The sequence below is a fragment of the Scyliorhinus canicula genome, chromosome 22 (genome assembly GCF_902713615.1).
Source record: "Scyliorhinus canicula chromosome 22, sScyCan1.1, whole genome shotgun sequence".
Classification (NCBI taxonomy): Eukaryota; Metazoa; Chordata; class Chondrichthyes; order Carcharhiniformes; family Scyliorhinidae; genus Scyliorhinus; species Scyliorhinus canicula.
Genome location: NC_052167.1, coordinates 6885910 through 6908512, shown reverse-complemented (window position 1 = coordinate 6908512; position 22603 = coordinate 6885910). Strand labels below are relative to the sequence as shown.

At 45.2% G+C, this 22603-nt stretch overlaps 1 protein-coding gene across 15 annotated transcripts in view; it reads right to left on the bottom strand.

Moving 5' to 3' along the window:
* The window catches only part of col13a1 (collagen, type XIII, alpha 1), a 282216-nt gene that overhangs the window by 45935 nt on the left and 213678 nt on the right, over positions 1 to 22603 (bottom strand). For 12 of the 15 annotated variants that reach the window (XM_038782842.1, XM_038782844.1, XM_038782840.1 and 9 more), the window contains 10 exons: positions 21346 to 21390; positions 19903 to 19947; positions 19629 to 19763; positions 19065 to 19163; positions 16359 to 16385; positions 14906 to 14956; positions 14048 to 14074; positions 9835 to 9897; positions 7630 to 7665; positions 4997 to 5032 (listed from right to left, as the gene is read on the bottom strand). In XM_038782842.1, coding sequence (XP_038638770.1) covers positions 4997 to 5032; positions 7630 to 7665; positions 9835 to 9897; positions 14048 to 14074; positions 14906 to 14956; positions 16359 to 16385; positions 19065 to 19163; positions 19629 to 19763; positions 19903 to 19947; positions 21346 to 21390 — 564 coding nt within the window. The remainder of the gene's footprint in view (positions 1 to 4996; positions 5033 to 7629; positions 7666 to 9834; positions 9898 to 14047; positions 14075 to 14905; positions 14957 to 16358; positions 16386 to 19064; positions 19164 to 19628; positions 19764 to 19902; positions 19948 to 21345; positions 21391 to 22603) is intronic. The other 3 variants (XM_038782851.1, XM_038782853.1, XM_038782845.1) reach the window with 2 other exon arrangements.

Here is a 22603-nt window from a genome sequence, read left to right as displayed (position 1 = left end):
GTCTGCATTCCCAATCACAAGATGCACGCATTTCATCAACAAATAAACATTTTAGCTCCTAAATGGCTCAGTTGATAAATGGAACAATATAAATGGAACCGAGACAGATTGAGCAGAAGCACTCGACCTTTATCTTCTCTTTGTCCAGTGATGTGCCATCAGCGGTTTATGTGCCAGGAATAGGAAAAGGAAAAAGTATGCCAGAGTTTCCATTCAAAATCATTGTTCAATGGCTCTTGCTGGAAAGTAAGTGAGCAAATGTGTGCGCGCGTTTGAGTGTGTAAATGTACACATTTGTGCGTGTGATGGTCTCCGCAAAGAAATACCACTGGGGCTGGTTTAGCTCACTGGGCTAAATCGCTGGCTTTTAAAGCAGACCAAGCAGGCCAGCAGCGCGGTTCGATTCCCGTGCCAGCCTCCCCGGACAGGCGCCGTAATGTGGCGACTAGGGGCTTTTCACAGTAACTTCATTGAAGCCTACTCGTGACAATAAGCAATTTTCATTTTATTCATTTCACTCTGACATATTGTCGTTAGTTTTAACGTAATCCATTTATTGGGATTTGGAGCAACTCTAGTTTTACACTCTTGCCTGATTTCGCTCTCCGCTGTAGCTAATAATAAAAATAATCTTTTATTGTCACAAGTAGGCTTACATTGCAATGAAGTTACTGTAAAAAGCCCCTAGTCGCCACATTCCGCCGCCTGTTCGGGTACACGGAGGGAGAATTCAGAATGTCCAAATTACTGAACAGCGCGTCTTTCGGGACTTGTGGGAGGAAACCGGAGCACCCGGAGGAAACACACGCAGACAGGGGAGAACGTGCAGACTCCGCACAGACAATGACCCAAGCCAGGAATCGAACCTGGGACCCTGGCACTGTGAGGCGTCAGAGCTAACCACTGTCCTACCATAGACTGGGACGCTGCAGGTTTCCTGTCCAGTATGTGCGTTTACAATGACCCCTTGTCTCAACTCGTGTCAAGGATAGTCAGTTAGATTCGGGTCAGTGAATTTCCCAGGTATGGAGAATTCTATCCCAACCGAAGTTTGCATCTTCAGAAAGACAGTAAACGTGGAAGGGATGTGCAGAGCAGCAACTGCGCAAAAACAGTTCATAGAATTCCTACAGTGTAGAACAAGACCATTGGGCCCATGGAGACTGCACAACCCTCTGAATTAGCCTATCTAGGCTGCAACCCCCACCTAACTTGCACATCTCTGGAGACTAAGGGGCAATTTAGCATGGCCAATCCACCTATCCCGCACATCTTTGGACTGTGGGAGGAAACCGGAGCACTCGGAGGAAACCCACGCAGTCACGGGGAGAACGTGCAGACTCCGCACGGACAGTCACCCGAGGCTGGAATTGGGCCCAGATCCTTGGTGCGGTGAAGCAGCAGTGCTAACCACTGTGCAAAAATATACACGATAGCACTGGAAAAGATGAAAGTAACTTTAACCAGTTGTATCTACTTTCAACAAAATGTAGCCACTTTCAGCAAAAAATTCAGAACTTTTAAAACTGTAGTTATATCTTTCTTAACTATCACAATTGTGCTTTAAAAAAACAGTGGGGAATGAATGGTGAATATTAGACAAAATGCTGATCAGATTTAAATTCCCACAGATCTTTGTACCAAAAACTCCCTTGTCATGTGTTATCAGTCAGGTTGGTTGATGATTGCATGATGCTGAAATTGACGACAGTCTTCTGTGTCCCCAGTTAGATATTCAGAATGTGAAATTACACAGGATACTTCCTTCCTTCCAAACTCTACAATCCCATGCCTATCCCCTCCACGAAAACTGTTACCCGATTCCTTCACCCACTCTTATCGACTCAACCCTGACTCAACTCCAGACCCAATGTTCAGCTTCTTTCAGGTACAGTACTGTCACCCCATTGCCCAAAATCCCTGGGAATCATCTCATTATTGATAAAAAAAAACTGTTGATAATATTCACTCAACATGATGACCATCTCGCTCACTCCCAAAGTTCAAATTCCTTCAAACCCCAAATCCAGTCTGTTACTAAGCCTGCCTGCTTCTACCACTGACATATTCTTGTATTCATCACCCACTCTTATTGCTGTATAATAGCTCAATGCCATCACCATCACACCAAGCAAAGCCACACAGTTCAGAAAAAAGCTCAAGGACCTCTCAAAGAAGCCCACGGTAAGTCAAGTATCTGCTACTGATATACATCCATTAGCACCCACACAGCTGCAGTCTCTTCCTTGCCCACTATCCACTCCCTCACGGCCGAGTACAGGTAACATCTCCACACACGCAAAACCATCCTCAACTCAAATCACTAATGTTTTTGACAGTCTTTAAGAACACATCGACCCAGAGTTTTTGCTGATTTCTCCCAGAGCAATTTGACTGATTGGCCAAAGCCGTGGAATAGATTGAGGACATTTTGGTGCAAATTAAATGGAAACCAAGGTTCCGTGATCTTTTTTACTGGTTGAAAAACATTGTACTGGAAGTGGCCCAGCCCACATATTGAACTAATTAGCTTGGTGACTTTCTGTCGTTTGTGGCCAATTGAGGAGGCTTTCAAACTGAGCCAATCGTTTGTTATCGCAAAGGCACTAAATAGAACCTGTTAAAAGATTTTAAACATTAAAGAATGCTTCACTAATGAAGCGGCTAAAGGGTTCAGTGTACTTCTTTTGGTCATTTTCTGGGATTTAAAATCAGGTTCCTCACAGGCAGAGGACTAGAATTTCTTCAAAACTTATTTTTTTGGGCCGTAAACCAATTTCCCAACTGTATACATCAAACTGCACCAAGCTCCCAATCTTAAACACATGGAAGAATATTATCCTGAAGCAATTATATTCTATCGCGCTGTCTGATTTTGCTGCTTCATCGACAATTTGACATTTGTGACGATGCAAATGAGCTGGAGCAGATACTTTAGCAATAACGTCACTTTGGAAGCCATTGCAATTCAAGTTGCAATTTACACCCAGATTGCTGATTGGGACGGTCACAATGTATGGCCACGGGCTGGATGCAGCCGCAAAGTCCCTCCACATGGCCCACGGAACCCAGTTTTCAAAACGCTGGTCAAACTAGCGAGCCTATCAGCAGCAAATGTGGGAAAGAAACAATCTTTGAGTGGAGCAGCAGCGAACGCCAGTAATGGTGAGTTTGGGGCCTGAGGATTGTGGCCAGGGAGCAGACGTGCCCCGGAGTGTGGCCCAGGCGAGTTTGAGCCCAGGTGGGCTGGTGCAGAGCTAAGGCAATTTGAAGGGGGCCCAGGCGAGTTCAAAGGGGGGCCCAGGCGAGTTCAAAGGGGGACCCAGGCGTGTTCAAGGGGGCCCCAGGCAACTTTGCGTGGGGCCCAGGTGAGTTCGAGCTGGGGCCCAGGTGAGTTCGAGTTGGGGCCCAGGTGAGTTCGAGTTGGGGCCCAGGTGAGTTCGAGCTGGGGCCCAGGTGAGTTCGAGCTGGGGCCCAGGTGAGTTCGAGTGGGGCCCAGGTGAGTTCGAGTGGCAGAGTACTTCCAGAGTGGCACCCAGAAGTAGGACGTGAGGCAGTCGAAGTGGGACCCATTGGCATCTGTGAGGGACCCATTGGTGAGGTCGAGCTGGGGCCCAGGTGAGTTCGAGTGGGGCCCAGGTGAGTTAGAGTGGGTCCCAGGTGAGTTAGTGGGGCCCAGGTGAGTTAGAGTGGGGCCTCGGTGAGTTCGAGTGGGGCCCAGGTGAGTTTGAGCTGGGGCCCAGGTGAGGTCGAGCTGGGGCCCAGGTGAGTTCGAGTGGGGCCCAGGTGAGTTAGAGTGGGGCCCAGGTGAGTTAGAGTGGGGCCTCGGTGAGTTCGAGTGGGGCCCAGGTGAGGTCGAGCTGGGGCCCAGGTGAGTTCGAGTGGGGCCCAGGTGAGTTTGAGTGGGGCCCAGGTGAGTTCGAGTGGCAGAGTACTTCCAGAGTGGCACCCAGAAGTAGGACGTGAGGCAGTCGAAGTGGGACCCATTGGCATCTGAATAAGTAAGTGAGTGGAGACTGTGTGCAGGGGCATGGAGTGAGTGTGAGAGGGGTGTGCACTGTGGGGGGTGGGGGGGTACTGTGCTTGCAGGGGCAGAGTGTGTCCATATGTCTGGCTTATTCCCAGAATCAAGGTTCTCATCCACACACACACACAGCCACTCTCAGTGGGAGAGGGTGAGAACCGCGAGACTGGGAGTGAGCTGGGAACACACACTCTCACCATATTACACTCTAAATACTCATCGTCTATTTGCTCAGCAAGTTGCTTTTCATTTATCGGGTTTGAAAAAAAAAAAATCAGGTTTAACTTGCGCCAAACTTTGTCTTTCTGAAATTTGCTCGTCAGCCCCTAAAATGAGAGGATGTTTGAAATGTGCCCCCCCCCCCCCCCCCCCCCCCCCCTCCAAAAGGTTGGACAAGCCTGCTCTACACCATTATTTATGGAAAGAAGGCACTTTCACATCTCCATTCATGGAGAGACATGATGTATAGAAAGCAAGGTGAGAGAGGGAGGGCAAAGACAAAGAGAGGAATGGAAGGGAGAGAGAATAGAGAGAAGTAAGCAGAGAGTAGGTAAAGCAAGGAGAGGAGAAAGAAAGAGCAAGGAGAGAGAGAGAGATTGGCCCATCATGTTTGGCTGTGCAGAGAGTTCTCTTTTTCTCTCTCTTTATCTTTCTGATCGATGAAGAGCTGCAGTGAAATCAACAACATCATCAAACTCAACCAATCTGTTCGGAACCAAGCCAGAATATGGCCACAAATACTCAAGTGAAGAATGAAGATCTTGTGCTCCAGTCCAGCAGAGTTGCCAGTAACATGTTCACAGGAGGCTACACAAGAACCTTGGTGGATTTGGTTTGATGCTCAGATGATTACCAAACGCCTGTCGGCACTTTCAGGAGACTATTTGCTGCTATCTGTCTCTAAACAGCATTCATACAAACTCAAAATTAAATCATTTTAGCTCATCGTCCCACATTGTGTCTCACTCTTACCCTTTCGCCTTTCGGTCCTGCTGGCCCTGGCACACCCTACATAGAAATGAATATATTGAAGAACATCAGACTATCTCCTCCCATTATCTAGCAGCAATACCGTATACAATACTGTATACAACAATACTGTATACAACACTGTGAACAATACTGTATACAATACCGTAGACAACAATACCATATACGAAGAAGGCCCAACGTTAGAGCGAAAGAGCACTTTGCTCATTCAGAGAACAGTACACGGACCAATTGCTCAGCGTAAAGAAAATTAAGTCGCTCTCTCTTAGTAGGACTGGGGCATTTCTGTTGGTGACATAATCCTGGGTTTACTCCACTGGAGTGAATAGGACTCAGTGATTTCCATTCTGCAAGCCAATTATCAGTGTGTTGTACAGGTGGAAGCACGAGAATGGCTTGAGGTCATCTGTCCTCCAATTTTCTTCTCTCTGTCTTGTGACTCCCGCCCCCCCCATCAGAGATGGCACGGCTGGATTCAGGAATGCGCTATCAGGGGAGACTCTATCCCACAAATCCATCCCACGACATGACGTTCTTCTTCATAATCAGACAAATATAAATCTTGTAATCTGATTTCTGTGATTTAGGTGAATGATTGAAATGAAAGTCACTGACATTAGCGACGAGATATAAATTGGCTTTTTATGGGTGGGAACAGTTTTTCGTGGCCCTCTTTTCTATATTAATTTCCTGGGTGAAAATTAGATTAATTTCTCCGGGTATCACAGGTAAATTTAAAGTCAGAGTGCGGCAACAAAAGGATTTTGCCAAAGTTGTGCAGGTCCAATTAACAGTCTGACAACACCGGCAGAGATAATAATATCCTTTCACTATCTTAGCAAATACATTAATGTTTACAAACTTACTGTATAACTTCATTGGGAAATGGATATAGAATTTACAGCTCCATGGGCAACCCTAAGCATTGTCATAATCTATTTATTTTTTGCTTAAGGATTTATCAGTTGAAAAAGTGGAATCCACTTAAAATCTAGTCATCCTCAGGAAGGGAGGTACTAACTGCATTGCAGACTCTCTGCATCCCTGGGTTAACAACACATTCTTCTAAGGCAATGATTCAAACTATAATCAACTGTTACTTATGTAAAATTGTGTGATTGTACGGGGATGTCCAGATCCAAGGTGCCTGGCACAATGTAAATCGCTTTGTTAGGCACATTCACCCTGCTGAAGGCAAGTCTTTACCCTAAAGTGATGAGATACTGTGTCCAACTACTGACAGACACTGCTGGAGGCTGGATATGAGAAGATAGACAGATACACGTTCCAGGACTGACGTTCAGACAGAAAACAAATTACTGCTGAAGTTCTGCATCTCCAACAGTTGGGCTTGTGGTGGGTGTCTCCAGTGGATGGTTACTTGGCGAACACCTGGAGGGGGTTCCAAGCTGCAGTTACTTATTGAGCTTGTGACTATCCTCTTTAGATGGAGACTAGGGGGAGAAGGTGGGGTCTCTTTGGAATGGACGTAGCTCTAAGATGATGCAGTTGGTGGTGAAAGTTTGAATCCAAAGCAACGGCCCACAGTAGATATACTGACCGAGAACCTCAGTACCCCAGGAAGGTTGACATATTGAGCTAGTCCTGCTCCCGAGAGATAAATCATTCACTAGGAGCTGGAATTGTTATTGCTTTGATCTACGAATCTTGTACCTAATGGGTGGACTAGTCCTGGTCGGAGTGGCTTGTTCTGGTAAGTTCCACAGTTTCGGCTGGTTTACCTCCTGCATTACTATCTACACAATTGGGGGTCCCTAAGATTTGTCTCCTCTAACTGTCAACGATGCGACCTGACATAAATGGAATGTGTCCCCATAGGAAGAGAATATTCACTCTATAATTTAGCGAGCAGAGATTGTACAAACGGGTGTCAATTGAAGAAAATTAAGCATGGGTGGTGGGTTCCCAGAGATGACGCATTCTAGCAATGTAAACAAATCATGATAGCGGTGAAATTCAATTCGGGCAATGATACAAAACAAGGGCAGGGAATCAGCCGCCCAATTTTATTTCCACTGAATTGGAATTTCACTCCAATGATTCAATAATCATTGTACCAAATTATTCAGTGTGAAGACATGTTCCCCTGTAATTTAAGGGTGTGCTTTGGCCAGTATAGCTCTAACGTCATGGGCCCAAGTTACACGTCAACATTAAATGCTTCAGATCTACTAAGACAGAATAAATTTATAATAAACCACAGATTGCTTTGGTACATGTAAATGTAGGACATTTGAAAATATCAAACATAGAACCAAAATTGGGTACTGTTCAGGAGAACACCTTATTTTTAGAAAACAGTAAGGGGCTAAATTTTGACCTCCCACATTTGTTAATTTACCAGAATTACAACACTGTGGCTAAAATATTTGTACCCAGTGAACAGTCACGTTACTTAAGCAGTTCCTAATATAAATGTTTGACCAAAAGGTTAAATAAGCAGTTGCATGCATTGGCATATTTCCCATGCTTCGTTTAGAATGGAAACGATCCACTGAGCAGGCATGTAATCCAGCAATATTAAAATCATAATGCAGTCCAACAGCAGTGAGCAGGCAATGAACGATCGAGGAGAATGGATGTACAGAACTCACCACTGGTCCAGGCTGTCCGTCAAAGCCAGAAGCACCCTGGACGGTGTATGAAGTGTTAGAAGTGGAAAGAACAGTGGGGAAGATATGAGTGTAGCAGTGAAAAGGGACATGTGTTGGCACAACTCAATGAAAGGTGATGACATAACGTTGAAAGAGAGGAGGACTTGACATATCTGTCAGCACACAAGAATGCCCTTAGAAAAACAAACCATACAGTTGAGTATTTCAAGCTCGCTAGCTATGAAGATTTCTAATTCTTTGCAGTGTACTTGGTAATAGAACCAATGTCACCGTTTTACATTTCTACCTGGCAGTGGGAACGTTCTGAAACCAGTACAAGTTCTAGTTGTGAAAATCTGAATGGTAAATCTCTACAATTGGTAGAGAGTATGATCCGCATGGCATGTGATTGAAACTGAATTGTGATACATGTGGATTGGACTGGCGATGAATTATGCCGATGTGGATGATACAGCAACGTTTTCTGTCCATTATATTATTCCTTTAATGGACAGCAAAATATTTAATGTGGAAAGAAAGTGGTTATCATAACACTTGGGTCTTGAGGTCAGGCTATAACATTTCAGCATTCAATACTTAGTCTGTTCTGGCGAGCCTCTCTGTTGTTTTAATGCTGCTCAAGTTTAATTTAGGCTTGTATTTTCACTCACCTATTTCATAGTTCTATTGACAGTCTTGTAATGAGGAGAGATCTTTCTCCCGTTACTGAGATTGATATTAGATAGATTGAGTAGAATGGGTCTGTGTTTCATGGAAGGAGTTTAGCAGAATGATAAACAATCTCATTATAATGTACAAAATTCTTTTGGAGGTTTTCACAGCTGTTTCCAATGGCTGCAGAGTCGCGAATGAGGGGGTCATGGACGCAGGTTTGAGGCTCAACAATTTAAAATCGAGTTAAGGAGAAATGCTGTCTTTCAGAAGGAAGTACATCTTTGGAATTCTGTACGCCAGAGAGCAGTGGGTGCTCAGTCATCGGAGGCTGGGTTCAATAGCTTTCTGAGCACTAAGGAAATTCAGTATGGGGCGAGTATGGGATGGTGAAGTTGAGGTAGGAGATCATTCACAATCTTAGTGAATAGCACTGCAGGATCTAGGGCTGAATTGCCTCCACCTACACCTAGTTCTGTGTTCTTATGCAATTGAAATGACACTTTACAGATAGCTGCAAATTATTGAGGAAAAGTTAGTCATTTAATTTTTGATTGCCCACTCCACCAATGGAAATTTGGTCAATGGGAGTTAAAGAAACTATCCCTTTTCCATAATTTCAGGATTCAGTGTCATGTGCTTTTTTAGTTTAGTTTTTCAATTTATCTAATCTTTTATCAAGATAGACGGCCTAAACATAATTGCGGGCATGCACACACAGCTGAATAATATTTGGCCAATTGAATTCAGAGCAGTTCTTGTTCGTCCAAACATTGAGGTCTCAGCAACTGTACATGTGGACATTGCAAAGTGACAATGTTGTCCCAGTTTGCCCTGTTTCCTCTCTCAGACCCAAATTGGACACAGGTGCCAAATTCATTCTTATTTATGTTGAGGACACAAATGCACAAAGTCTCAGTTGGCATTTGCACTTTTAAACACAGTGGTTCCGTCAGGGGAGCCCTCTGGGAGCAAAACTTAGAACTGGCGACAAGACTTAGAACTGGCGACTTGGTTTCTAAATCCCAGGCTTGGACCTTTGCCCTCCCACCGCTTTTCTCCAATCTGACTGTCTTCCATTCTCTCGGCGAAAAGTGAAAGTTTTATTTTCCCCGCTAGTTTTATTGCAAGGGTAGGCGTGGGTGCTGTGGATTATCTGTGGTTTGCATCACTAAAGACATCTCTCAGGTTGATGGCTGGGGGCCATGTTTCTGCAGAATGTGAAGGACTATTCCAGTTTCCTCCACAGGGTGTTGAGTTCAAACGTTTCGAAGGAAGCCTGGGTGGGCAGATGTTGATCTCTGGATCTGGTCACCTTGCTGTACATGACTTTGAATTACCTAACCTTAGAAACTCGAGTCTGACGTGCATTCACACACACATTATAGTTAGATGCTTTCTACATTATTAGCTCTTTGAGGGTTAATCTGATTTGAAGTATATGTTATACACACTCTCATGCCCTGAAATCCTGAAATGACAACTACATGCCAGAACCGAGGTCTGGTGTTTGCAACAGGAGATGTAACTTACAGGCAGTCCCAGGGGACCTCGATCACCTCGATCACCTTTTGCACCACCCAACCCAGGATCACCCTGTGGCAATGACAAAATAATAGCACATTACCTTCAACAATGTCATATCTATCATAGATACATCAAGGTGTATCACTTCCCAGTTTTGTAAGTAACATTATTGAACCAGTCATCTATCGTAGTAGCTGCAAATTTGATACTATTGTTTTTTTAAAAATATTTTTTATTCTCCTCCTCTTTCACATTTTCTCCCAAATTTACACCCACCAACAATAAACAATAATCAGTAACAAATATGTCAATCCCCATATTAATAATCCCAACCTCCCACTAAACCCTAAACATTAGCCCGCATGTTCACACAAACAAATGACAAAATGGAATTAGGGATCACCCATAGTCGCCATTAACCCACACAGCTCCCCTCCCTCCAATCCTTGCCCTTGTGAGGTGTGCTCTCTACGCCACCTTCAGCTGTATCGGCCCCAACATCGCGCACGAGGTGAAGCCATTCACTCTCCGAAGCACCGCACACCAGAACCCCTCCTCCATATCCTCTCCCAACTCTTCCTCCCACTTTGCTTTCATCCCTTCCAGTGGTGCCTTCTCCTCTTCCAAAAACGAGTCCTCCCGTTCCCTCGGGTGCAGAAACCTCCAAGGGTCCACCCCTCCCATTTCCACCATTAGCCCAGCCAGCGCCTTCGACCCCCCTGACTGGACCAGCAAGCATGGCCGTGACCTGTCCAACCTTGGCTCCAGTCCCCCCCCCCCCCCCCCCCCCCCCCCCCACTATCAGTTCGTGTGTGTCCAAGTTGGGGATGGCCCCAAACACCTTCTTTGTGAATCCCACATTGTCCCAATTGGGACCGTATACACTTAACAGCGCCACTAATCTCCCCTCAAGCATCCCTGTCACAATCACATATCTACCCCCCTGATCTGCCATCACCTTCTCCATCTGGAAGCGAACCCTTTTTCTGACCATTACCGCTACCCCTCGAGCTCTTCCGTCAAATCCAGAATGAAACACCGGACTAACCCAGCCCTTTTTAAGTCTCACCTGGTCCTTCACCCTCAGGTGAGTCTCCTGCAGCATTGCCACTCGGCCTTCAAACTTTTAAAGATGCGCAAGCACCCTTGACCTCTTGACCGGACCTCCTAGCCCTCTCACATTCCACCCACGTGACTATCCTAACTGTGGGTCTCTCACCACCCCCCACCCTTCTTATCCACCAGCATCATACCACTGGGCCCTGCCACATGAGCATGAAATTTGATACTATTGTTAACACAAATTTTTGGCAGACTTTCTTTTAATACCAGCCTGAATAATGTAATTAAGTTAATGGCAGGGTTACGGTGACACCAAGTTTCAAATATCTTGAAAATCGTCCCAGTTGAAAGGGAAAACATGAAGTTGGAATAACGGTAGCAATATGGCAGCTGGCAGTAAACTAACTTGTGAGGCATAAGCTCCAAGGTTGTGTACCAGGCTCTAGGCCAATGCACCAGATATGGATGCAGCATCTGAATGGAATCCCGGGAGACTGAAAGTGACGAGGTTATGTGGGAACGTTGACAGTTAACTGAAACTAGGGTGGAGTGAGAGGGAGCATCTGTTAGCGGCCAGATACATTTGGCACAGGACTGGACACAGACAGATTCACTCAGCACTCTCTGTTTTTACTCTTGAAATTTGTTGAGTTGGGTAGATACTGATATCGCAAAGACCAAAGCAATTCCCAGTGCTAAAGGATATTAAAACTTTGCCGGTCAAAAATGTTTCCAGGTCATTATATTCACAGTGTTTGATAACTAGCCTTCCAGGACCAAGAACTTAAACAATCATGACACAAGCCAAATGGAACAAAGTTTTGAGGACAGCAAATGTTACAAGGGCATCATCACAGAATCATAGAATACTACAATACAGGAAACTCCCTTCAGCCCATTGAGTCTGCACCGATGCATGAAAGGCTCTGACCTGCCCACCTAATCCCATTTGCCAGCACTTACATCATGGATAAAGGATTTACCAGAATCACCTTAAACAAGTCACAACAGTCTCTAACATTGCTCACTATTGACATGTTTAAACATCAGCTCCATGGGGGGGGATTCTGAGGGTGGGAATAAAAGCTAAATGTTGAAACCATGGGGAAGATGAAAGCTCATGGACTTCTGGCCAAAGATCTTCCCCTTTTGAGGGAGCAAAATCACTCCGAGATAATGGTCAGGACAGCTTGTTTCTTGTGAGGTCCGTTCAGAGTGAGAAACAGTTAGAGAGATGGAACCAGTGAGTGAAAACAGTGGGGAAGGGAGAGCAGCTTCAGGGGGAAAGAGCCTCCACGGGTGGTGAAGGAGCCTCAAGATTGGGCCCAGTGGATCCATTCGTTGTAACATTCCAAAATTCCCTGGATGTGGAAAAGGTTCCAATGGATTGGAAAAACATTAACCTACCGTCCTTTTTCAAAATGGGAGGGAGGCAGAAAATAGGAAACAATGGACCAGAGATAAAAGCAAATTACCGCGGGTGCTGAATTCTGAAACAAAAACAGAAAATGCTGGACAATGTGCAGCCTCTGTGGAGAGAGAAGGGAGCTATTTTTTTGTCTGACTGACTCTTCATCGGAGTTCTAAACTATGGACCAGTTAGTTTAATACCTGTCGTTGGGAAATCCATTATTAAGGAAATGACAACAGGACATTTGGAAAGTCAAAACGCAATCCACCAGAGTCTGCATGGTTTTATGAAGGGTAAATATTGTTTGACTAATTTGCTAGAGTTCTTCAAAGATGTAACAAGCCAAGTGGACAATGGACACCCAGTAGATGCAGTATATCTGGACTTCCAGAAGGTATTTGATAAGGTGCCTCACAAAAGGTTGCTACACAAGGTACAATCAGGTGGGGTCAGGGGTAATTTATTAGCTTGAAGACTGGCTAACTTACAGAAGGCAGAGAGTCGGGATAAATGGGTCTGTTTCTGGCCGGCAAGACATAACTAGTGGGGTGCCACAGGGTTCGGTCCTGGGGCCCCAGCAATTTATAATCTATATTAATGACTTGGATACAGGGGTAGAAGGTACTGTAGCCAAATTTGCAGCTGACACTAAAATAGGTGGGATAGTAAGTTGCAACAAAGAAATAAGGAATTTACAAATAGATACAGATAGGTTAGGTGAGTGGGCCAGCCTTTGGCAGATTGAGTTTAACGTGGGTAAGTGCGAGTTATCCATTTTGGTCGGTAAACGGAAAGGCAACTTATTATCTAAATAGAGAGAAGCCCCAGAGTGCTCCGATGCAGAGGGATCTGGTTGTCCTTGTGCATGAATCACAGAAAACTAGTATGCGGGTACAGAATGTAAATAAGGAAGGCAAATGGAAATTTGGCCTTTATAGCTATAAAGTAGAGAAGTGTTGCTGCAACTGTACAAGGTGTTAGTGAGACTGCACCTGGGATACGGTGTACAGTTTTGGTCTCCTTATTTGAGGAGTGATGTAGTTGCCTTAAGAGGCAGTTCAGAGGAGGTTCACTAGAATGATTCCAGAGATGAGGGGATTGCTTTATGAAGAGAGATTGAGCAGTTTAGGCCTATACTCTCCTGAGTTTAGAAGAATGAGAGAAGATCTAATTGAGGTATACAAGATGATAAAAGATATTGACAGTGGATGTATAGCTGATGCTTCATCTTGTGGGGCAATCTAGAATGAGAGGGTATTGTTTTAGGATAAGGGGCAGCAGATTTAAAACAGAGATTAGGACAAATTACTTCTCTTAAAGAGTTGTGAATGTGTGGAATGCACTACCCCAGAGTGTGGTGGATGCCAGAACCTTGAGTAAATTTAAGGAGGAGATGGACAGATTTTTAATTAGCAATGGGTCGAAGGATTATGGGGAACAGGCAATAAGTGGAGTTTAGGCCAAGAGGAGATTAGCAATGAACGTACTGACTGGCAGAGCAAGCTCGTGGGGCTGAATGGCCTCATCCTGCTCCTAGTTCTTATGTTCTCATCGGAGAAATGGTTCTCGTTTAAAATGCACAATATTAAAAAGCCTGTCACAATTCACAACTACTTTCCATTTTTAGCAGTCTACACATTTTAACCAACGCAGATGTAGGGAAAAGATTAAAGAAAGGCACCAAGGAAATTTCCATAACCTGCATTATGTGCAATTTAAAAGTAGTTTGAGTGTAATTAAAATTACCTTTGCTCCTGGAAGACCGTGTGTTCCCTGAATAAAACAGATCAGAAATCCAATTTTAAATAGAAATTACATTTCATACAGACAATACCTTTGCTTATTTGTATATTGTAAGAAGTCTTACAACACCAGGTTAAAGTCCAACAGGTTTGTTTCAAACACGAGCTTTCGGAGCACTGCTCCTTCCTCAGGTGAATGAGGAATGAAGAATTCACCTGAGGAAGGAGCAGTGCTCCGAAAGCTCGTGTTTGAAACAAACATGTTGGACTTTAACCTGTTGCTGTAAGACTTCTTACTGTGCTCATCCCAGTCCAACGCCGGCATCTCCACATCATATTTGTATATTCTAACAGGAACATTTGAGACATTATGGGTCCTTAGATACAAGATATGATTCATTTAAAGCAACCGGGTACATATATTAAGGGTGATCTAATGGGTGTGAATCATTCACGTGTTCTACATGTATGTGATCTCACTGCATGTCAACTATATGTTTTCTTTAAAAAAGCAACTGTTTTAAAATTGTTGCTTTGGAACATCCGGAGGTGTTGAAAGTGTTTTAAAAGTGAAAGTTATTTCTTTCCACCGGACAGCAAACCGTAGGGGTTGTTACAGCACCATCAGAGGATGCAATTTAAATCGAAGTATACATCTTTTGCCAGAAACACACCCCTCCCCAGCGACATGAGAACTTTAAAAGAACTCCTACTAACTTTAAAATTAAACTTTTCATGAGCTTAACGCTAACCATCTACACCTTTCCCCTCTTTTCCACAAGATTGTCTCTTAACTTCATCTTGGTTGGAGTTTTTCATACAATACCGGTTTCCTGGTGATGTGCACAGATTGAAATCTTACCATTGAACCTGGAGGCCCCTCTGGCCCGGGCGGTCCTGGAGGACCACTCACCTATAAAAATAACCAACATCCTTCAGTACATACACAAGACAATCGCCGCAGATAATTCATGAAACAATCACACCACGATTTGAGGAATTGAGATAGTTCTACTCCATCAGACTTATAAATTATGCTAACTGGGTGCAAATCCCTCAGAGAGTGCAGTCCATATAGTACAGCAAGATATTTAAAGCAATTAAAGTGCGTATTATTCAGCGATGGTTAGGGTTGTTCTATTGTGTACAGGCTTGCTCTAAGTTTCCAAATAATGTATCTGATACCACATTTATGACACGTTTAGTCAGAATCGACATTTTGTGGCTCATTGTAATTTCAAATGCATTGCCTGCAGATTTAACTGTAACTTTCAAAAGGAAATTAGATCATTTATTGAAGGAGAAAACTAGCAGGACAATGTGAGTGCAACTATTTGGATGGATTTTTCCAAACGTTGTTGAATGTGAATATTCGCCCTGCTTGAATTCGCAGCCATTCAGTATTTTCTCGTCTTTTCCATTAATTGCACGGTGTGATTTTGCGACAAGGGCAGTACGGTCGCACAGTAGTTAGCACTGCTGTCTCACAGCGCCAGGGACCCGGGTTCTATTCCAGCCTCGGGTGACTGTCTGTGTGGAGTCTGCATGTTCTCCCCGTGTCTGCATGGGTTTCCTCCGGGTGCTCCGGTTTCCTCCCACAGTCCAAAGATGTGCAGGTTAGAACATAGAACACAGCACAGTACAGGCCCCTCGGCGCACAGTGTTGTGTCGACCATTTACCCTAATCTAAGATCAACCTAACCTACACCCCCTTCAATTTACTGCTGTCCATGTGCCTGCCCAAGAGTCGCTTAAATGTCCCTAATGACTCTGACTCCACTACCTCTGCTGGCAGTGCATTCCACACAGAGAGGAACCACGCACCTCTCTTCCTTCTTCGCTCTAGTAAGAATTAGGTGGATGCGCCGTGCTAAATTGCCCCTCCGTGCCCAAAAGTATTAGTTGGGGATTTGGGGGATAGAGTAGGGGTGTGGGCCTATGAAATGTGCTCCTCGAGAGGTTCGACAGACTCGATGGGTTGAATGGCCTCCTTCTCCACAGTAGGGATTCTAGAACTTCAAATAATTTGAACTTCTGAAGATCGTGCTTTGGGCAGGTAACACGTTGCAGCGCTGTGACACGGAAATATTTCAGTCCTTTGAATCAGTGAATTATAGGAATTGAAAGCATATGAAACACTTCTAACATTTCATCCTGATAATGTTCAAGCCTACAATTTACTGCTTGCTTCTGAACACAAAATAATTTCTTCTCTCTGGTGTCTGAGGTGCTAACCATAGGAATTACATGCTGAAATCATCTGAGCATTGTAATGTTCAATATTTTACTTGTAAATAGAAAATAACTGTCCTTACCGCATCTCCCTTCTCCCCTTTATCTGCCTGAAATCAAAGATTTAAAAAAATCATCAGTCTCTACGACAATGGTTTTACCATCAGGAGAATCCCATTTGAGTCAATAGTTAAATAGATATCAGCAGGAGGGAAGCCTGTTTTCCACGATGTGGAGATGCCGGCGTTGGACTGGGGTGAGCACAGTAAGAAGTCTTACAACACCAGGTTAAAGTCCAACAGGTTTGTTTCACCTGAGGAAGGAGCTGCGCTCCGAAAGTTAGTGTTTGAAACAAACCTGTTGGACTTTAACCTGGTGTTGTAAGACTTCTTACTGTTTTCCACGAGTTGGAGAAACGAGAATACACAAAAAACAGAAATTGCTTGCTTTATTTCTTTTCTTAAATTGATTTACGGAATTTGGCCATCACTGGCTACACCAGCATTTATTGCCCACCCCTAGTAGCCCTGGTGAAGGTAGGGGGGAGCTGCCTTCTCGAACTGCTGCAGTCCATGTAGTGTAGGTACACCCACAGTGCTGTTAGGGAAGGAGTTCCAGGGCATTGACCCACTGACAGTGAAGGAACGGAGGGGTGATATTGTTACAAGTCGTTTTGGTGAATGACATTGAGGGTAACTTGCAGATGGTGCTGTTCCTTAGGAGTGGTAGAGGTTGTGGGTTCGGAAGGTGCTGTTGAAGGGCCTGGTCCATCTTGTAGATGGTGCACACGGCTGTCACTGTGTCTTGGTGTTGGAGGGAGTGAATGTTGAATATTGGTGGCTGGGGTGCAAATCAAGTGGGCTACTTTTTCATGGCTGGTGTCAAACTTCTTGTACTGCTGGAGCTGCACTCAACCAGATAAGTAGAGAGTATTCCATCACACTCCTGATTTATGCCTTGTTAATGGTGAGCAAGCTTTGGGGAGTCAGGAGATGAGTTGCCCTCTGCAGAATCCCCAGCCTGTGACCTGCTCTCATAGCCACAGTATTTATATGACGAGTCCAGTTCAGTTTCTGGTCAATGTAACCCCCAGGATTCAGTGGGGGAACAGTTATGGTAACTCAATGTAGGGGAGATAGTTGGATTCTCTCTTGTTCGGGATGGTAGTTGACTGGCACATGTGTGGCGTGAATGTCACCTTTTACCTATCAGCCGCTCCCCTGAATATTGTCCAGATTGTGCTGCATTTGGACATGACTGTTCCAGTATCTGAGGAGTCGCGAATGGTGCTGAACATTGTGCAGTCAGCAGCAAGCATCCCCACTTCTGACCTTATGATGGAAGGAAGGTCATTGATAAAGTAGCTGAATATGGTTGGACCGACCTATCCTGAGGAACTCCTGCAACGATGTCTTATGGCAGAGACGATTGACCTCCGACAACAACAACCATTTTCCTTTCTGTCAGGCGGCACAGTGGTTAACGTCAGAGGACGAGGCAGCCTGCTGCTTTCCGAGCCCCGTGGCCTTTGGTGGATGTCCTCTGGAGGGTCTGGAGCCGGGGTCCCGGTCGACCTACCACTGGTGTCACTGGCTTCGCCCTGCTGCCCTGTTTTGCCCTCTGCCCTTGAGATGTGCCCATGTCGGGGGGATGGGGCGGGGAACGGGGTGCGAACAGGGGGGTGTTTCAGGAGAATTGGAGACCGCTGTCGTCTCCTGGGTGGTCCTCCAGCACCTCCTCCTCCCTGATGGCGTCCATAGGGCTCTGGGGGACACCCTGGCACAGAGTGACAGCTGGAGTGAGCTCCAGGGGCCTCTGCCAGTCCTGGCGGCTCCCCATTGTCTGCACCATGGTGTCGACGCCCTCCGCAATTGGCTTCAGTGACTAGGCCACGCTCTCCAGTGCCCTGGCAATGTCCACCTGTGTCTGGGGCACGTCCCTCAGCGTCTGGAATATGGTGCCGAGACCCTTAGCCATGGTCATCACAGACTGAACCATGTCTTGCACCATCACTCAAATCCAGGACGTCACCTGTGAGGAGTGCTGGGAATTCAGAGCGAAACTCTGCAGATTTGACTTGGGTAAACAATTGGAGAAAACCATTTTTTCTGCCCAAAGTAAAACAAGGTGGCCATTTGAGGAAATGGCTGCTCTCTGGGATTGATCTCTATTCCTTCCTCAGATACTTAAGGTCTTAAAATCTAAACTTCTCTTTAAATTTTACTTGAAAGTTTCATCTCCCACATCTAGTTGAGATACACCAAAACCTACATCTCAAATGACATAAACGAACAAATGAATCGACAGAGGAACATTTGGTGTAAGAAGACACTCACATCTCAGTCACCCATCGATACCCAACATGGGATAGAGTATCCCAAAAAGAGGAACATCTAACCCTCTGCCGAAGTAACACAGCAGGAAAAATGTTTTTTTTTTTGTTAATCCAGAACACCACTGCGTTCTGGAAGGACACAAGACTGGCTGGCCTTCGGTACACTATCAACATTGACTTGTCACTGGGAATGAAGACGTTTTTGGGAAGTGGCTCAAAGTGGGAAATGGCGAATAGGAAATCTGTCCGACACCAGTCTGTCCTCCTGACATCAATGACAAAGAAAAGAGATGAATGTGAAACAGGCCGTGTGTAACACAAAGTGAAGTGTAAACTGGGGCTGATGTAAAATTGGCAGCTAATGTGTTCACCGTCCACTGTTTGTTAATACCAAAACCAATTTCACTCCCTTTGTGTCAAACAAAAGGTACTGGCTGATTCTGCAAATACTTACAGTTGAGCCAGGAAGACCGACAGGCCCCGGTAGTCCTGGTGGGCCTTGCAATCCTGGTTCTCCCCTTTCTCCCTTTTCACCCGTGGGCCCATCTAGACCCTAAATGTTCATTAAATATAAAATAAAATTACTGAATAACATTTAATTCAAATATGTTTTTAAGCTTTTGAGATTTGGACTGTTTCTAAATGGGGCCAAAAGCAATATTGGAATAATTTTGAATTGTTGTTAATTTTGAGTGTATCTGGTACACAATGTGAACTAACATCACATAATCAGCTTGATACAGTCTACTGTTGTTGCATGATCAACTTGATACAGTCTTACGGAAGAAAGATTTCCAATGCAGTGGTTAGATAAATAGATTACATCAGTAATTAAATTAATCTATATTGTGTAAGCAAAGCTTTGTGTGAGCGATTACAGTATTGTCAGGGAAACATCTTAGTTTATCGATACAACATGAAAAAATTATATGGGATGGACAGATGGCTAAAATGCACAACACGGTACACTGATATTTATAACACATTGCCTGCATCGGAAATAACACATTAAACATACGGGAGATCCTGTCTGTCCAATATCTCCTTTATCTCCTTTGGGTCCTGGGAACCCCATAATTCCGGTCCCTCCTTTGGGTCCTGATGGTCCTTCTGGGCCGGAAGGTCCAAGGTCACCATTCTTACCACGAGAGCCCTAGAATAACAAAAGGACAGCATCTCGGAAAGCTTTTAAAAAAATAATGGTCAAAATGAAACACTCTGGTGAGATATCAGGAACTTTAACAAACAACAACTGTAGCAATTAATTTTTTAAGACAAATAAGAATAATTACCTTTTCTCCATCAAGTCCAGGCACCCCTGGCAAGCCAATTTCACCCTATAAATAGATAGTCCTGTGTCAATATGTACGCTCAACTTGGGTAATGCTAACAGTGTGAGAATCCTATTCAAATTTCCATTTTGCAACATTTCAAAAATTCCATAGTGTAAGTTTAAATCAAGCAACTAACCCAACGAAGAAAGGGTATTTTTATTTGCTGCTAGAATTACTTTCACCCCATCTGGAAAGATAAGGAAGAACTTTCGAGATCTTGTGGGTGAAATCTGTCTTGGGCTGCAATACAACAAAGTGGATGGTGGCGAATTGGGATTCATGATTTCAAATTCTCATCGTTATTTTCCATTAAGACAGATTTTTCCCAAGACAGATTTCACCCACAAGATCTCGAAAGTTCTTCCTTATCTTTCCAGATGGGGTGAAATCTCTCATTGCCTCGCCATTCCCCATCGCTTTGATCTCCTCCAGCAATGCAACCCTCTGAGCTATCGCTGTTCCTCCCCAATCTTGGCCCCTTAAGCATTGCCAATTTGCACTGCTCCACCAATAGCAGCCTAAGCCCCTTGAATTTCCTTTCCTAAACCTCTCCATCTCTCTCTCATTTTCCTCCTTTAAGATGCTTTGTAAATTTAAGCGAGAATTGAATTAAATTTTGGTTGTCCTGGTCTTTATGTAGTTTGGTGTCAAATCACTCCTGCATTATAGAGAAATACAGCACAGAACAGGCCCTTCGGCCCACGATGTTGCGCCGAACTTTTGTCCTAGGTTAATCATAGAATTTTGGACAATTTTTCATGGCCAATCCACCCAACCTGCACATCTTTGGACTGTGGGAGGAAACCGGAGTACCCGGAGGAAACCCACGCAGTCACGGGGAGGATGTGCAGACTCCACACAGACAGTGACCCAAGTCGAAATCGAACTTGGGACCCTGGAGCTGTGAAGCAATTGTGCTATCCACAATGCTACCGTGCTGCCCTTACGAAGTTAACCTACACTCCCTTATTCTACCCTAATCCAAGTACCTATCCAATAGCCGCTTGAAGGTCCATAAATTTTCCGACTCAACTACTACCACAGGCAGTGCATTCCATGCCCCCACTACTCTCTGGGTAAAGAACCTACCTCTGACATCCCCTCTATATCTTCCACCATTTATCTTAAATTTATGTCTCCTTGTAATGGTGTGTTCCACCCGGGGAAAAAGTCTCTGACTGTCTACTGAGATTGAGATACTCCATTACATTAAAGACATAGAAATGCAAATTTCTGTGGTTGGCATCCGTCAATGCAGATCAATGGACTGATAAATTATCATCAATGCAGATTAGTGGACTGATAATTCACCATCAATGCAGATTAATGGCTTGATAATTCGCCTTCACCCAAAACAGGATTTTATTCCCTCAGAGTCATCGAACTAGGTGAAAATGTTACCTTCTGGCCTGGAAGTCCTGGCATTCCTGGAACCCCTGGAGGACCCTAGATAAAATCATAAATGGGACAATGGGAAGCTTCACAGAAAAGGACAATCAGCTTTGCTTTTTCATATACAAATACAGCACGGCCAATCCACCTAACCTGCGCATCTTTGGACTGTGGGAGGAAACTGGAGGATCCGGAGGAAACCCATGCAGGAGAACGTGCAGACTCCGCACAGACAGTGACCCAAACTGGGAATCGAACCTGGGACCCTGGAGCTGTGAAGCAACTGTGCTAACCACTGTGTTACTGTGTTGCTGAGATCGTGTAAGATGTTGGGATCTGGATCCAGCCTTGCTAGGCGAGATCCAGATTAGCATATTTAAGTGGGATATCAGGTTCATTTAAAGGTGTCTACACCAGTTTCTCCCGAGGCCCAGGAACTAATGGCCTCGCCTGGGAGACCTTGCAATTGCACCGTTGAGCACAGGTCCACATAAGCATGGACCAGGCTAGCTGCACCTGAGGAGGTCTCCCAGGCCATCAGAGGCATCCAAGTGGTCAGGCTCTGGGCAGGGTACTACCAGGGCACAGCCTCAGGCACCTTGGCATTGTCACCCTTGTGCCTGGATGGCACTGCTGGACTGGCAGGGGCTCTGCCAGGGTGCCAGGGCCACGGTACCTCGGTGCCAGGGATCGGGCCCTGGGGGGGGGTTCTGTCCTTTAGAGGTGGAGGAGCTGAGTTCACCAGGTGCAGAAAGTGAGGTAAGTGCAACCTTGGCACGGCATTCTCAACCACGGCCAAAAAACCAGCAGAGTCCCTTTACATAGCGGGATCGCTCTCCGCGCTGCCAGTGCAGAGAAACACCCTGCTAAACGTGCCCAAATCAGGACTCTGTATCTTGAGCGTTAAATCGTGCCCAGAAGACCCAGTCCATTCAGACTCCCAGTGCACCCAGGTGCCAGCCTGGCATTACCAAAGTGCTCAGGGTGACACTGCCAAGCTGGAATCTTTTGCACGGTGGCGATCAGGGTGGGGGTCCCCTGCATGGGTATGGGGGCGGCAGGGACCTCCCACAGTACATTGCGGCTTGGGGGGGGGGGGTGTCAGGAATTCGTTGGGGGCTCCAGAGATTGGGATGCCATTTTCCTGTGAGCAGAGCTCCTTCGTGCACAGAACGGGGCTACGTACAGCCTTGGCCACATGTTTCCCGCTGAGGCCCCTATCTAACCCAGGTTAGATAGCTGTTTCATAGCGTTGTCTCTCACAGAG